Source organism: Brachycentrus maculatus, unplaced genomic scaffold (assembly GCF_059751285.1).
Source record: "Brachycentrus maculatus isolate JH-2025_06_01 unplaced genomic scaffold, ASM5975128v1 h1tg000459l, whole genome shotgun sequence".
Lineage (NCBI taxonomy): Eukaryota > Metazoa > Arthropoda > Insecta > Trichoptera > Brachycentridae > Brachycentrus > Brachycentrus maculatus.
Window position 1 is genome coordinate 234405 of NW_028281206.1, and position 15591 is coordinate 249995.

Below are 15591 nucleotides of genomic sequence, written 5' to 3' on the forward strand. Positions count from 1 at the left end.
TGAACATTTTTGGTAAAATATGAGTTTTTCTTATCGTCAAACATTTTATAGTCCTTCCTAGGTTAAGGTACATTGAAACATGTCCCATGTCTAGAGTTAAACACAAGTTAATTTTGAATATCTTTTATTTTTATTATTATACAATGTACAGTTTGTAATAAACATAAAAAAACATGTGATTTGCATCACTTTATTGTAATAATCCCAGATAAAATCATTGAAGTAACAGGAAAAGGCGATTGTATTGAAAAACCAAATTAAATAACTGATCACCTTGCCTTCATATAGTCAACATTCAACTTAATATTGCAACAATTTAATGCAGTGCCCTATGCAACATTGATTGCAGATGACGATAACAAGAAGAAATATTTATAAATATACTTCGGACGGGAAAGGTATTTCTACCCATTTGGTTGATTGATGCTTAAGGACGGGAAGGGTATTTTTACTTTCTGCGCTAGCCCCATTTCAAAGGCAGAAAAAAAATCATCCAATGACTATTATATACAAATATCTTTGTTAAAGACTCTGTTAAACTACATATATGTGCATAATTATTAAATCCCGTATCCAGCAGTATGCAAGCATAAAAATACCCGTCTAAAGTGTGTTATATATATGAGAAATTGAGAAATTTTATCTGTGATTATTGTTTTCATATCGTTTGATCATTTTAAAAATTACAAATCTCTTTCTTATACTATTAAATATTTACATTAATTTATTTATCTAAAAAATAATCATTACACATTATCCTAAAAATATTTAATATGCTTTCTCTAAAGACCTGTACACATCAGCAGTGTATATATGACAGGCGTCGTGGCGTTATTGGGTAAACGCTCGACTGCAAACTAGCGTCGCGGGTTCAATTCCCGCCATTTGCAAAATAAATTCAAGAAAGATTTATTTGTAATTGTTCTGGGTGTTCGTGATGTATTTTTCGCATTTTCATTCCCTATCATTACTATCCTACCTGCAGACAAGTCTCTCAAATTAGAGGGTTTGCGGGTTATTCCTTTAAAAAAAATGAAAAAATGTTTTTGAAAACACCAAAATTTCAACAAAGAAATTGTTTTTAAACCGGAGACTTATCAAGTGATGTGTTCATATAACTGACAATTTAATCTAATGAAAACAATACGGTTATTATCAATTGTTATAATAATTTCTCTACAATTTAAAAATAAATTTAATCTGAATGAGTAATAATTAATATTTTACATCTTCTTGTTTTAAGATATGAATATCACACGGTGCAATGTAATCTTAAGACTACATTTGATGAACTATATTAGCTTAAAACTAAAAAAATCTTATCACAAAACTCTTCATTTTAAAATCCTAATTTTAAATTAGAAAAACCTGACATTTGATCATTCTACTATTGATAGATTGATTTATTGTTCAAATTCGAAACACAGTGCTTGAATCACTAGAATTCCGTTAGAGACATCTATGGTGAGATAAAAGAAGCTTTTTTACTAAGCAGAAACTCTTCCATTTATATGTGAGGTCCGATTCCTGGATTATAATCACATACATGTTTCTCACGTATGTGATTATAATCCAAGATTCAGACCTCAAATACAAATAAAAGAGTTTCTGCTCAAAAAAAAGCTTTTTTTTATCTCACTATAGATTGATATATTTAATATCAAATGTGATATAATGATATGACCATATTTTAGTTGTTTAAAAATAATGATTTTGTAACAACAAGGCACGTTGTTATTCACACATTCGATTTTGATATTTGAATGACGTTTGACATAAAAATTAGACAAATTTTAACAGGATTTTTGAATATAGGTACCAATCTGCTTAAAGTGACAATAACTGGTTTCTTTACCCTGTAATCTCTATGTGATAATCACTGAATAAAAACTGAATAATGGAATATCGTGGAGCTGTTTTGGACTGCCCAAAATAGGGACACGTTCTCACAAGTGATAGTTAACGTCGGGGAGACCCAACACGACACGTAAATAAGAAGATTTACTTGTATAAAACTGTTTAAAAAACATTGTTTGAAATGTCTTAAATGATGTCATATTTTATATTAAAAGTCCCATTCATTCCTTCTCCATTTCTCCAGTCGCCCTAATAACTTAGTATGTAATCAGTGTACAAAGTATTAATTCTAGAGTGCTTAGCTGACAAGACATCGCAATAAAATACATAACCTACTTACACAGATATAAACCTTTTGAGTTTACTCAACATAATTGTATATACCATACATATATATGCAATTTATTAAAAAAGGATCTTTCAGTACCCATGGAGCAATTTTTATTAAATTTATATAATGAAAATTATTACATTTCATTGACTTGCATATTTAAATAAAACACTTGTATAAGGATTTCTTTTGATTTCACAAGTTTGTATTTCCATCCCTTGGTGAGAACATATCACTCATTCCTTTCAACAACATCATATATTAAACGTATTAAAAATAAATATCAAGCCACTTATTGAACTTTTTACTGTGCAACAGATCTTTTTAGGTAAAACCTGACTGTTTTTTCTCCATTTGAAAAATATTCAGTTTATTTTAAAAAAATATTTAAACAATACATTTTCTTCAAAATGGAACAACAACACTTTCTGCCCTGTAGCGGGTAAATATTAAGTTTAAAATATGCCGCTTTTGCTGGGATATAGTACATTATCTTCGCATTCCAAAAACATGCACAACTAAAATAGACGATTTTTGATATATAACGTTGTTGAAAGTAGTGAGCGAAGTGTCTTATTTATAATTCAAACATCACATTATTCCACAAATTTAATGCCAAATAAAGAAATAGTATTAATGACATATGGTTATTTTTATGAAGATTGTACGTTTTCTCTTCTCATTTTTGTGCAATCATCGTATGATGCATTTATTTTAGAAACTAAATAAATAGTCTATTGGTATCTTTAATGCACATAATATTAATATGATATCATTGAGTAAACCCAATAGATCTGATCTCTGCGCTTCATTAAAACTATCACTGTATCTTCTTCCTCCTATTTGGTGCCAGGATTTTCAGCATTGTGACCACCGGAGCTTCGAACGCTAGCGATATTACAAAGGAAAGTAGGAAGGAAGCCACCATCTGACCCAGGAAGATGATTGCCTGAAAATAAAAACATGGATAGTGTAATTTTTTTGTAGTCAGAAATAGAAAATAAATGGTAGGATAATGTTTCCCATATATTTGAAAACATATTTGACTCTTGCATTTTTTACATCAATATTTTTCTGTATTTCTATTTATAATATTATTTTTGACAACTCATCAAAGATGAAGAAAAATATGGAAGTATGGGCATTTACGGGGCTGACAACTGTCATAGGCTGGTTACACGTGTGTAAAGTGATCACTTAAACCAGCCTATGATGGTCGTCAGCCCCGTAAATGCCCAGACTTCCATATTCTTCTTCATCTTTGATGAGATGTCAAAAAATAATATGATAATAACTCCTGTAATTGGAGATAATCCAGATTTTGTGAACAAGTATTTGGACACACTCAAATGTTCTATTTATAATAGTCAATTTTAAGCATATCTTTGTAATTTTTTCATATTTACCTATACATTCATGCATATTTTTATATAATTTCATATAAGTTTAGAAATAAAATAGATTTTAAGTGAATTTATAAAGTTATTGAACAAAATTAAAGAAAAAATATGTACACTTATAACCATATTTTGTGTGTGGATTGCTTATCTACGTACCCATAAAAAAAGGAAAAAGGTTTGGAATGTCTATTTCAGTTAAACGTATATTTATGGTAAATATATTTGTTTTAAATATAAGTATAAAATACTCAAAACACACTTTATCCTGACAAAAATATTGTGTTAAGGCTGTAGGGGAAACCTTCAATTATGCAATTAAATTTTTAAGTCATATTACCCATTTATCAGTGATATGCCGCCTAGCGTGAATTCCGTGCTGGGGGAAATGTTACAGTACGCGCCTGATGCGCACGCCACACCCAACGTGTTAACATATTATTTGCAGGAAACGCTTTTTTTTTCTTTATTTTAAATTATTTTGCATTATACAAACATGACATAAATTCAAATACAAAAAAATATTAATTAAATATAAATACAAAAAAAGATTCCACAAAGGCATGGCCTGTGTGTGGGTATACAATATAATTTAGGTAATAGTCAAGGGTATAAGGGTATAGGTATTATAAGTAGAACTAGAATAATACTGTTAAAAGCATCCTTTAGTACTTTTGGTAGGAAGCGGGAGACTCCTATAAGCGTTCTACTTGCTTACTTGGTAGAGCGCGAGAGACGCCACAGATGGAAACTGGGTTTGTGGTTGTTTGTAATTAGTATACTGTGGGTCGGGCCGCAGATTGTCTAGTATAATTGGGTCAAGGTTGATGAAAAAACTGTCTGACAACAATGTGCTAAGATAAAACTTGTGGTCCCGTGGTTAGTGTCGCGGACTCTTAAGTCAGAATTTCTCGGTTCGAACCCACTCTACCACAATTTGATACCTATTTCTAATAATGAGCCGCTTAGGCTCATGGAAATAGTATGAAATTGAAATATTTGTGTAAATAATAAAGACACAAATATTTCTCTTTAAAAAAAAAAAAAAACAATAACAGGTGATGTGAGTTACCATCATAGACTTCCCCAGGTGAAACGGATGGTCGATATGCATGGCGAGGTAGCGTATCACTACCGGATGCACAAGGTACGCGCAGTACGTCACCCTGGAGAAAGGGTACAGGATCGTGGCCGACAGAATGGTGTTAACATAACCTAGAAACATAAAACATATTTTATTATTTCATTTGATATACCAACATTTATAAGAAATACAGAGTAACCTCTCCCAGATTTTATTGTTCCCAGAATCTTACTTGTTATCTTACAATATATATATTAAAAATATGTTCTTTCAGTGTCCACTCACAACAGTGAAGGAGGACTTTTTAGAAAGCTTAACATAGACAGGAATCCAACTTCCCATCCAAGTATCCAGCCTCCTTTCTGAACCGTATTCTAGAATTGCGGTCATAATTTCTAAAATGACAAAGCTGCATTTAGCTAAAGTGCGTACTTAAACAATGAAATTTAATTAATTGTTTTTATTATTTGGTTTGTAAACAAAAATAAAATTTGACACATTTATTTATTGTTTCGGCATTCACTTTGTGGTAAAAGATGATGAAATTGTAAATAAAAACACTTGTTTTTTACCACTACAGTAATATTTATTTCAACGACTAGTTTCGGAAGGTGCAGATGCTTCCATCTTCGGGTCTGAATATAAACTGAATACTGTAAGTTCTTTATTTATGTGATTAATTCGTTCCAAAGTTTTTCGTGTAAAATGAAAAACAGAAACTGAATAGATCTACATACATATATTTAATAAAACATTATTTTTAGAAGTTATTAATCAGATACATACATTATTATTTAAGTGCACTATAAATATATGGTTATATTTAAGTTCAACCTACTGATTTTTTATTTATATTCCTCTATTTTTGGTAAATATTGTAGATTGCATCGGTACTGTTTTGTACTTAGTGTTTTTATTAAGTATCCTACCTTCAGACAAGCCTTTAAACGCTTTGTGGGTTAATTCTTTAATTAAAAGAATACTTTTTTTCAAATCTCTCACATTTTGTGTAAGTACAAATTCACATAAGTCTAAATCACGTAACTAGTAATATATACTTACTGTATAAACAATGTCAATATTCAGACTCGAAGATGGAAGCATCTGTAGCTTCCAAAACTAGTCGTTGAAATAAATATAACTCAAATGGTAAAAAACAAGTATTTTCATTTACAATTTCAGACTTCACACTGTTAAGACTTTGTTTTCTTGGTGCCATAGCGGCTTTGTATGCTGCCTTTATGGCGGCACTCTAGTTACTAAGGGTTTATTTCCCATGAGTTTCATAAGGACCACTATTCTAATTATCAATATTGTAGTTACTCGCCTCCATGACCCGTTGAGCATGCCACAACGATCCAAGATACGGCGAGCGCCCACGCGGTGTGAGACAGCGCGCTGTGTGCTGCAGCAGCCACGGGAGACAGCTGGGTGTTGTACAGTCCATACACGAGGTACAGGAGCACCAGAGTCGATAGCAACCATCCCATGAACACTGTCAACTGGGAAGAACATATTAGTAAACACCCTCTTTTACTAGAAAGAGATGGGAACGTACAAGCTTGTAAATTAATACCTATATATTATCTCTCATATCGCCCACTCCTTTCAAGAGCGTCATAAATAAAAAATTGTCAATTTTCAGTTGTGCATGTTTTAGGAATGCCCAGAAAATGTACAATATCCCAGCAAAAGAAGCATATTTTAAACTTAATATTTACCCGGCACAGGGCAGAAAGTGTTGCTTTTGCCTTTTGAAGAAAAGGTATTGTTTAATTATTTTTTTAAAAATACAAAATATTTTTCAAAAAGAGAAATAACCTTCAGGTTTTACCTAAAAAGATCTGTTGCATTGCAAAAAGTTCAGGAAATGATATGAAATGATGTTCAGGAGTTCAGCTTGTTATTTATTTTTAATACATTGTATTATATTTTTAAACCTTAAATACGTTCTCGTGAAAAATCAAGTTTTTTGATTTATGACATCCTTGAAAGGAGTGAGCGATATGTAAGAAGAATTCCATGCCGACTTATGTAGGTCCGTCATTGACTGAGGCTCAGCAGTGTGTGGCCAAATACCGCTAGTTTTATAATAATTTGATGAACCGATAAGAAGCCTTGGCATATGCTTACTTACAATAGGTCAATTTACAAGATTACCAAAGTTCTAGAACTTAACACATTGACTTCCAACTATGAATTAACCCGTAGATTGCGTTCTTTGCTAGAACGCTGACTAAGAGTTATCTCGTACTGTGTTTACTTGCCATATTCCTGCAGCTACGATAAAATTCCTAGTATATCAGTGCTAAAAATTAATGCTGGCTTACATAAACAGAATTTTTTTTGATAAATGAACAGAAAATATGATTATGTACTGTAATTAGAGTTTTTAATAATAAAATATGATTAAATGATATAGGCTTTTTAGATCGGAATTCTGAAAATTGCCGTGAGAGTCAACGTGTTTCAAAATGTGCTTCAAAGCCATGTTGAATTTTGGGTTGTGACATTCACAAGGTTATAGGTATCTTGGAGTAATCTTATCTTGGAGTATCTTGGAATAATAATAGATAAGTTGGAATAATCAGTGGGTATGTATGAGATGTCGCCTCTGTGGTGTAATAGTTAGCAAGTTTAGCTATCGTGCTGGTGGTCCTGTGTTCGATTCCCAAACGAAAAGGTATTCTGGAGTTGGCTTTCGAGTGACGTGATGGTTATTAGCCAATGATTTTTGTTCAGTAATCATTATAAGATACCAAGATAAATATTAATAATAGTAATAATAAAAAATAATAATTCATGGATGCTGCAAAGAGAAAACATGGTTCGAAGACATGGCCTAGGTGACGTTGTCCATGACAGAAGGACATACAACCTGAGGACAAGGAGAGCTGACCCCAGCAGTCTACAAAGACGATAAGTTGGGATGTGGCCAGGAAGAAGAATCATTACAAGATACCTTTGACATCCGTATTCTGCAGTTGGTTTTGAAGAGTAGCCACCCGGCGGCCATTCCTATCAGGTAGGGCCCGAGGCGGGTCCACGGCTTGTCATAGATCTTGTCAAAGAGGGCCAGGGGGTCGTCGGTGGAGGGCATGTGGTTGTTAGACCAAGCGATGTAGCCAGTGGTCAACCAGGAGGATATGAGGAACAAGGTTAGGGCGCCAGCTGCGGTCTTGAAGTGACTGAAAAGCAGGCTCAAAAAATCAAATTTGATTTCAATATAGATTTTTTTTTTAAATATTAAATTGTGTACATTTATTTAAAAGAACAATTATAAACATATTTAAAATATTTTTTTGCAGAGCCACCAAGCCACCTTGTGTGGCTAATTATTTTTTTGATATCTCATCAAAGATGAAGAAGAATATGGAAGTCTGGGCGTTTACGGGGCTTACGACCGTCATAGGCTAGTTTAAGTGATCACTTTACACACGTGTAACATTCACCAATTCTACCCATTATTGACAACCACACTACTCAAAATTCTTGGAAGTTCTATATATATGAACCAATTTAGAAACCTTGTTCATGAATCACTAGAACTTCACTGTTTGTTTTAGAGTTCTTTTTACATACATTTTTTATTGTTTTTATCCATTTAAACCTAATATACACACGAAAAAGAGAGAAAAATTAAGAATATAAACATTTTACAATTTTCATAAAATTAACTCTTGATCATTTGCCCGTTCCTTTATTTTGCCTTTGTTTCATATTTTATTTTAACCTCTTACATCCGTCGGCAATAAATTAAATATGTTCGGAATGATATATTGCAGTGTTCGACTCCCATATTTATTGTTAATTCTTGGGACTATCAAACCTTCATTGTGTGTAAATCATGTATCATGGCTGTGTACTAAAATATATTCACAAAGTCCCTATTTTTAAATGCGTGTCTGCAGTAGGATAGTAAGGATAGGGAAGGTAAATGTGAAAAACACATCACAAACTTTCATACCAATTGAAAAATAAATCTTTCTTGAATTTATTTTGCAATTGGCTGGAATCAAACCCGCAATGCCAGTTTCACAGTTGAGCGTATAGTAAGCCACAATTTTAGTATTGACTATACGTATAAGTTTTACAAGTAAAAAAAAAACTAAAAAAAACTCACTCCCTAGATACAGTTTTGTTCGGAGAAACTCACTCATTGACAGGTTAAGAAACAATATGTACCAGTTACACATAACAGGGTGGAAGGATTTAAAAAGTTAACTAATTAGTCAGTTAGTTGGTCAGATTAGTAGTTGGTACATCTCTAATTGCTGTGAATACATACCTTGCTGCCAAAATAAGGATGACTGCTCCAACCACGTAAAACTGCGAATCGTCAGCGAGATACCAACTCCACAGCATACACTAGAAATAATAAAAACTCATAAAAAAACTAATAGTCTTGTAAAATTAAAAATCAACACTAGAAATAATAAAAACTTACCAAAGTCAGGTAAAATAAATAAACAATAAAGCAATCCACTTTTATTTTCTTTAAATCCAGGTAAAATTTTAAGTACAACATTTTGAGTGTGTCCAAATACTTGTTGACAAAATTTGGATTATCTCCAATTACAGGAGTTATTTTCATATTATGTTTTTGATATCTCATCAAAGATGAAGAAGAATATGGAAGTCTGGGCATTTACGGGGCTGACGACCGTCATAGGCTGGTTTAAGTGATCAGTTTACACGCGTGTAACATTCACCAATTCTACCCATTATTGACAACCACACTACTCAAATTCCTGGAAGTTCTATATATATGAACCAATTTAGAAACTTTGTTCTTGAATCACTAGAACTTCACTAGAGATATCTATTGGTGAGATGTAAAGAAGCTCTTCACTAAGCAGAAACTCTTATATTAGTAAGTGAGGTCCGAATCCTGGATTATAATCACACACATGAGAAACGCCAGAAAATACCATTTTCATTTTTATTATTTAAGCTTATAATTTGACCAGATAATTGATTTAAAACATTTTGAATTGTAGTCAAAATGTTGTATTGTAATTTGTAATTATGTGTACCTTTGATGAAATATATATAAATTCAATTTCAAATTCAAATTCAATGAGTGCCTTGTATACCATTGGGTGTGAAAAATGTTTACGTCCATTTGGAATAGTTGCTCTAGGATAATGAAAGAGAATTATAATGAAAAGGGTCAGTGCTACCATTTGGTCGACGGGGAAGAGAGTGTTGATGTACAGCACATTTCTCCACCAGTACTCCGGGCAGTTGACGTGGTCTTGTGTGGGCGGGTCGAACACCGAGTTGTAGTAGAACCACTTCATGGACACCTCCACCACCCCCAACATGAACATGTACGGTGCTGTCAGTCTGAAATCAGTAATAAAACAATGTTACTATATAAAATGAGTTTGGGATAAAACGATTTGGGTATCATATTTGATGATAAATTGTCATTTGCAGCGCATAACAATGAGATGGTCAACAAAGCTTCTAAAACTCTTGGTTTTGTGATTAGGGCAACAAGGGATTTTAAATCTATTGATGCACTGAAGTCCCTGTATGTTGCTTCAATTAGAAGTCAGTTGGAATACGGCTCCACAGTCTGGTCTCCTCATTATGCTATACAAGCTGATAGCGTAGAGAGAGGATAACACAAGTTCCTTAGATACATTGATTTTAAACTAAATATGCCCATTGTTGAGTTAGATTATAATTGCATAATGAAGCGGCTAAAATTAATAAATCTTAGTAATAGAAGGGTAATTACTGATTTGGTCCTGTTATATAAATTTTTTAAAAAATTTTTGGACAGCCCTGATCTCCTAAATCAAATAAAGCTTAGCGTGCGTCGAAGAGGTACTAGGCAAAAATCTATAATTGGCAGTATTTTTACATAATGCAAACTTTGCCATGTTCTCTACGATTCCGTGGCTTCACATGTTAGCTAATGCTTTTGAAAGTATAGATTTATTTAATATATTGTTATCCACCTTGACTCTATTATACATTGTTTGTGAAAACTCTTAAAAGCGTCTTTTACATACTGTTGGTAGAGAGCAGGAGATGCTTAAAAGCGTTCAATTCTATTATTTTTGGTAGAGCGCAAGAGACGCCAAAAAACATTGTACAGATCGGAATCGGATTTGTAGTTTGTAGACTTGTGATTAGTATAGGTACTGAGAATCGAATCGGGGACCTCTAGCATTTTAGCCAAACGCAGTAACCACTATACCATAAGAAACAGACGGGAATGTGCAAATATCACTCAAAAAGATGTATATCATATGTTCGTACAAAACCTAGTGCTATATTATATGTGAAGTTATTGCTAGAACTACAATTAATAGTGTTCAGTTGTATGAAAATATGCTTGGTTAAAGTCATGTAGAACATAAAATATTTTTATGAATTAGGAGTGAATTACCTGGCAAATCTATAGGCTAGAAGTCCAATGAACTGCAGGACTCCGGATGTAAAACCTTTGGTGCCATTTGTCAGTCGGTCCAAGTTCCCCTTTGCATTGGTACGGAAGTAAATGTATGACACCAGAATGCCGCTGCAAGACAAACAAATCACATGTGATCACTTTATAATGTGTGATTGACAATCACACTACTCAAATTTTTGAGACTCATATATATTATAAATCATGTAATTCACACTCAATTCATGTGTGAGCTTGCGGGAGACAGTTTACCAGAGACCCCTTTTATTTTAACATTTAACTTTAAAAAAATTTAATGACTTTATGTTTAACAATTAACCATTAAAATTTAAAAATTTTTTTTTTTAATTTAACTGAGGCTTTTTTTCTATGTAATGCGGTGGAATGGCGTTCCGGCACTTTTTTCACGGATACATATATATATTTTTTACCTGGACTGGTACCTGAAGCGGAGGCCTGATCACCTTTCCTTCGTGTGTTAACGATCAAGATAACACTGTGTTTATATGATGTATATATTATGCTTGTCTGCCTCCGTAGTATAATGGTCAGCACGGTTGGCTACCATTCTGGAGGTCCCGGGTTTTCAATCTAATATTTATTCAATATTACCCAGGACTGGTACCTGAAGCGGAGGGCTGATCACCTTTCTTTCGTGTGTTAACGATCAAGATAACACTGTATTTATATAATGCAGTGCCCTATGCACCATTGGGGTGCGGATAAGGGTTTGAATTGAATTGAATTATATGATGCAGTGCCCTATGCACCATTGGGGTGCGGATGAGGGTTTGAAGAAGAGATTCCATCTTTGGACATCTTCGCATATTTTCTTTAGACTGACTTACTGACTTTATACCAATTACACTTTAGATCCCAAAATTCACTCATCATCAGGTACATTTTTAGATTCATTACCTATATTTTATGTTTTCCTTTCTATTGTACATATAACTGTAGAAAGGAAATATTTTTTAAAGAATGTCCTTCAAATCAGGTTCAAAACTATGAAGAAGAAATGTTTACCCGATACAGAAGAACGTATCGACACTGAGCGCTCCATTGGTGACCGTCTGGAACAGGAATTCCTTCTCTACATCCTTGCGCAGCTCTGCGTTGTCCGAGTACTTGAAGGCCACGATGCACGTGTGGCCCAGGATGACCCAGGCCATGGAGATGCTGCGCAGGCCGTGGATGGTCGGGATGGTGTCACTTCCCACCGTCTGATCGCATATCGTCCTCATGTTGGAGATCACCGAGAAGGAGAGGATCAGCTCGGAGAATATGTCTGGAAGGATAGCAAATCAAATGTAACAAATGTACAACATTTTTTGTGTGATTTTTTTTAGGTAATATACCCAAAATTAAACAAGGCTTGAATTATACTTTTATTTACATATATACTCCTTTCAACGACATCATATATCAAACATCGTCAATTTTCAGTTGTGCATGTTTACGGAATGCCCAGAAAATGTACTATATCCCAGCAAAAGTGGCATGTTTTTAACTTAATATTTACCCGCTACAGGACAGAAATTGTTGTTTTTGCATTTTGAAGAAGAGGTATTGTTTAATTAATTTATTGTTTAATTTTTTAAATAAACTTAATATTTTTCAAATGCAGTGTAAATATTCAGGTTTTACCTAAAAACATCTGTTGCACAGTAAAAAGTTCAATAAGTGGCTTGATATTTATTTTAAATACATTTCATTATATTTTTAAACTTTAAAAACCATCTCTTGAAAAATCAAGTTTTTTGATAAATGACGTTGTTGAAAGGAGTGAGCGATATATGATAAAATGTGACGCATTTCGTCTTATTAAGACATTATCAAACTCTCTAATTTTCAATTATCAAACACTCTATTGTTTGATAATGTCTGATATGGAACTTCCAAGAATTTGAGTAGTGTGGTTGTCAATTATGGGTAGAATTGGTACATGTTACATTTGTGTAAAGTGATCACTTAAACCAGCCTATGACGGTCGTTAGCCTCATAAATGCCCAGACTTCCATATTCTTTCATTAATTGATTCGGCAGTCACTTTGTGGTAAAACTTATCCATTTTTAATTTAAAAAATACTTAGTAAATACCACTAACTCTTAAATTTTACAGTTCTATTACTACTACTACTATTAAATAATAATAAAAATGAAATAAATAAATAAAAATAAGAAACAGCCCCTACCCCTCTTCAACCTTCAACGTCCCAAGGAGCCAACTCTTAAATTTAGAATTAGCTTCACATACGGTGTTTGAAAATGATGCGGTAGTAATTGTCCTGACGAAGAGACGGGTATGTCTCGAAACCGGTAGACATAAAAATCTCGGTGAGTGGTTATATACTTATATTATTAACGTTTTTGTAAAAAAATAAAAAAGTAAAAATGACTAACCACAAAGTAAATGCTTTAAATAAGAATAATTTTGAAAATATAAGTGATTTTTTCACTGTAATATTTATTCAATATTACCCTGGACTGGTACCTGAAGCTGAGGGATGATCACCCTTATTTCATGTGTTAACGATCATATAACCCTGCGTTTATATGATACAGTGCCCTATGCACCATCGGGTACGGACGGGGGTTTGAAGAAGAAGAAGAAGAAAGAAAAAAATTGTTTTTTTTTTTCCAAATATTGACGTATTTACTCGCAAAAGTTTCATTCAAAATTCACAACAGGATATTTTTGAGTATTTATTTATTAACTTGGCGTTTAATTTGTAGAACTCCATTTTAATTTATGTATTAATTTTAAATCAAACACAATTTTTTTTTTTTTGAGTCTACTAAGTTAACTAACAACTTAGTAGACTCAAAAAATCTGTGTTTGATTTAAAATTAATACATAAATATTTTTGAGTTGTCATAATCTACATATTGCAGCTAGAGATGTGATTATCTTAAAACATTATAATTTGAGTTCCTAAATGGTTTACTTCATAACGAAATTCCGCTCGGTAAAATAATTACCGAGAACCTGTAAAAATTGCGTCACTTGGAGCAAGTTGATTACAGATTACTTCATTCACCAACGAAGGTTGCCACTTTATTAAGTATGTACTCGTAAATCAACTCGAGAATGTATTTTTAGCAAGACAATTTATTTATTTGTTTATTTTTCACCATACAGATACAGTTAAACCTCGATATAACGGGCGTCTATTTGACGAACTTCGGATGTAACGCACAAAAATACGATCAAATGTAAAATAATCAAAACGTCCTCTTAAAACATTGACTGCCATTTTTTTTGTTCAGGAATTGGACAGCCTTACATTTAAAAAAGTATATAATTAAAAATGGTTACATTAATAAAAAATAAAGCCAATTACAAAATCCCACAATTAGAAAAAAATAGAAAAAATGATCCTTGGGGCTTCATATTTTTATTGTAGGTTTGTTTTGTTATTTGAATGCATAATTTACATTACAGTTTTCAGAGAAAAATCAGTGCTAACTTCAGTATTTTGTCCAGGGGGCTACACGGAAAGTGCATACATTTACATTACATGGTAAACGTCAAGGATATCCAATTCCAATCCATGATTGGAGTTATATTTAACTCATGCAACTTCTTGACCAAATACAGCGTGCGTTAAATATAATTCACATGGCATTCAACGCGTTAATATTACACATGCTTAAATTCAAGTGTCGCCGCGTGTAAACAATTTTTAGTGGTCATTATAATCACAAATTACATATGTCTCAAAACATAAAAAGTAGAAACAAAACTTGATTCCTTCTTCAAAGCAGGATTACCGAAAGCAAGCGCGTCGATATCAAACAGCAACAAATATATTTTGTGTATGTTTTGTATTTTTTATTTATATCTAAATACAGTGTGCATATTTTCAAAAAACCCTTTTTTTACCTCACGGTAGTAGACAATTTTTACACAATATATTACATACTTTATGATAAAATAATATGTTTTCTCTTTTTAAGTATATTATTGATTCGAAAAGTACTCATCTAAATAAAGGATGAACATATAAAACAAAGAATTTTACATTAGCCTGAAATATTGTGATAATTATTGCTTTATAGTTAGGAAGTGACACATCGTTCACTCCTTTCAAGAACGTCATAAATCAAAAAAACTAGATTTTTCAGGAGAACGTTTTTAAAGTTTAAAAATATAATACAATGTATTAAAAATAAATATCAAGCCACTTGTTGAACTTTTTACTGTGCATCAGATCGTTTTAGGTAAAACCTGAAGGTTTTTTCTCCATTTGAAAAATATTTAGGATATTTAAAAAAAATAATTAAACAATACCTTTTCTTCAAAATACAAAAACAATACTTTCTGCCCTGTAGCGGGTAAATATTATGTTTAAAATATGCCTCGTTTTCTGGGATATAGTACATTTTCTGGGCATTCCGAAAACATGCACAACTGAAAATTGACGATTTTTGATTTATGACGTTCTTGAAAGGAGTGAGCGATATTCCAGATATCGCGCGAAATCATTGCCGA

The 15591-nt window shown here is 32.6% G+C and overlaps 1 protein-coding gene across 1 annotated transcript in view; it reads right to left on the bottom strand.

The window, feature by feature from the left end:
- Window positions 1–107: 107 nt before the first annotated feature.
- LOC148302326 (uncharacterized) overlaps window positions 108–15591 on the bottom strand; it is a 90833-nt gene continuing 75349 nt past the window's right edge. Inside the window, exons 8-15 of the mRNA XM_088271754.1 lie at window positions 12123–12384; window positions 11076–11207; window positions 9853–10018; window positions 8958–9037; window positions 7632–7857; window positions 5997–6171; window positions 4658–4800; window positions 108–3137 (exon numbers count right to left, since the gene is read on the bottom strand). Coding sequence (XP_088127880.1) covers window positions 3009–3137; window positions 4658–4800; window positions 5997–6171; window positions 7632–7857; window positions 8958–9037; window positions 9853–10018; window positions 11076–11207; window positions 12123–12384 — 1313 coding nt within the window. The 3' untranslated portion in view covers window positions 108–3008. The remainder of the gene's footprint in view (window positions 3138–4657; window positions 4801–5996; window positions 6172–7631; window positions 7858–8957; window positions 9038–9852; window positions 10019–11075; window positions 11208–12122; window positions 12385–15591) is intronic.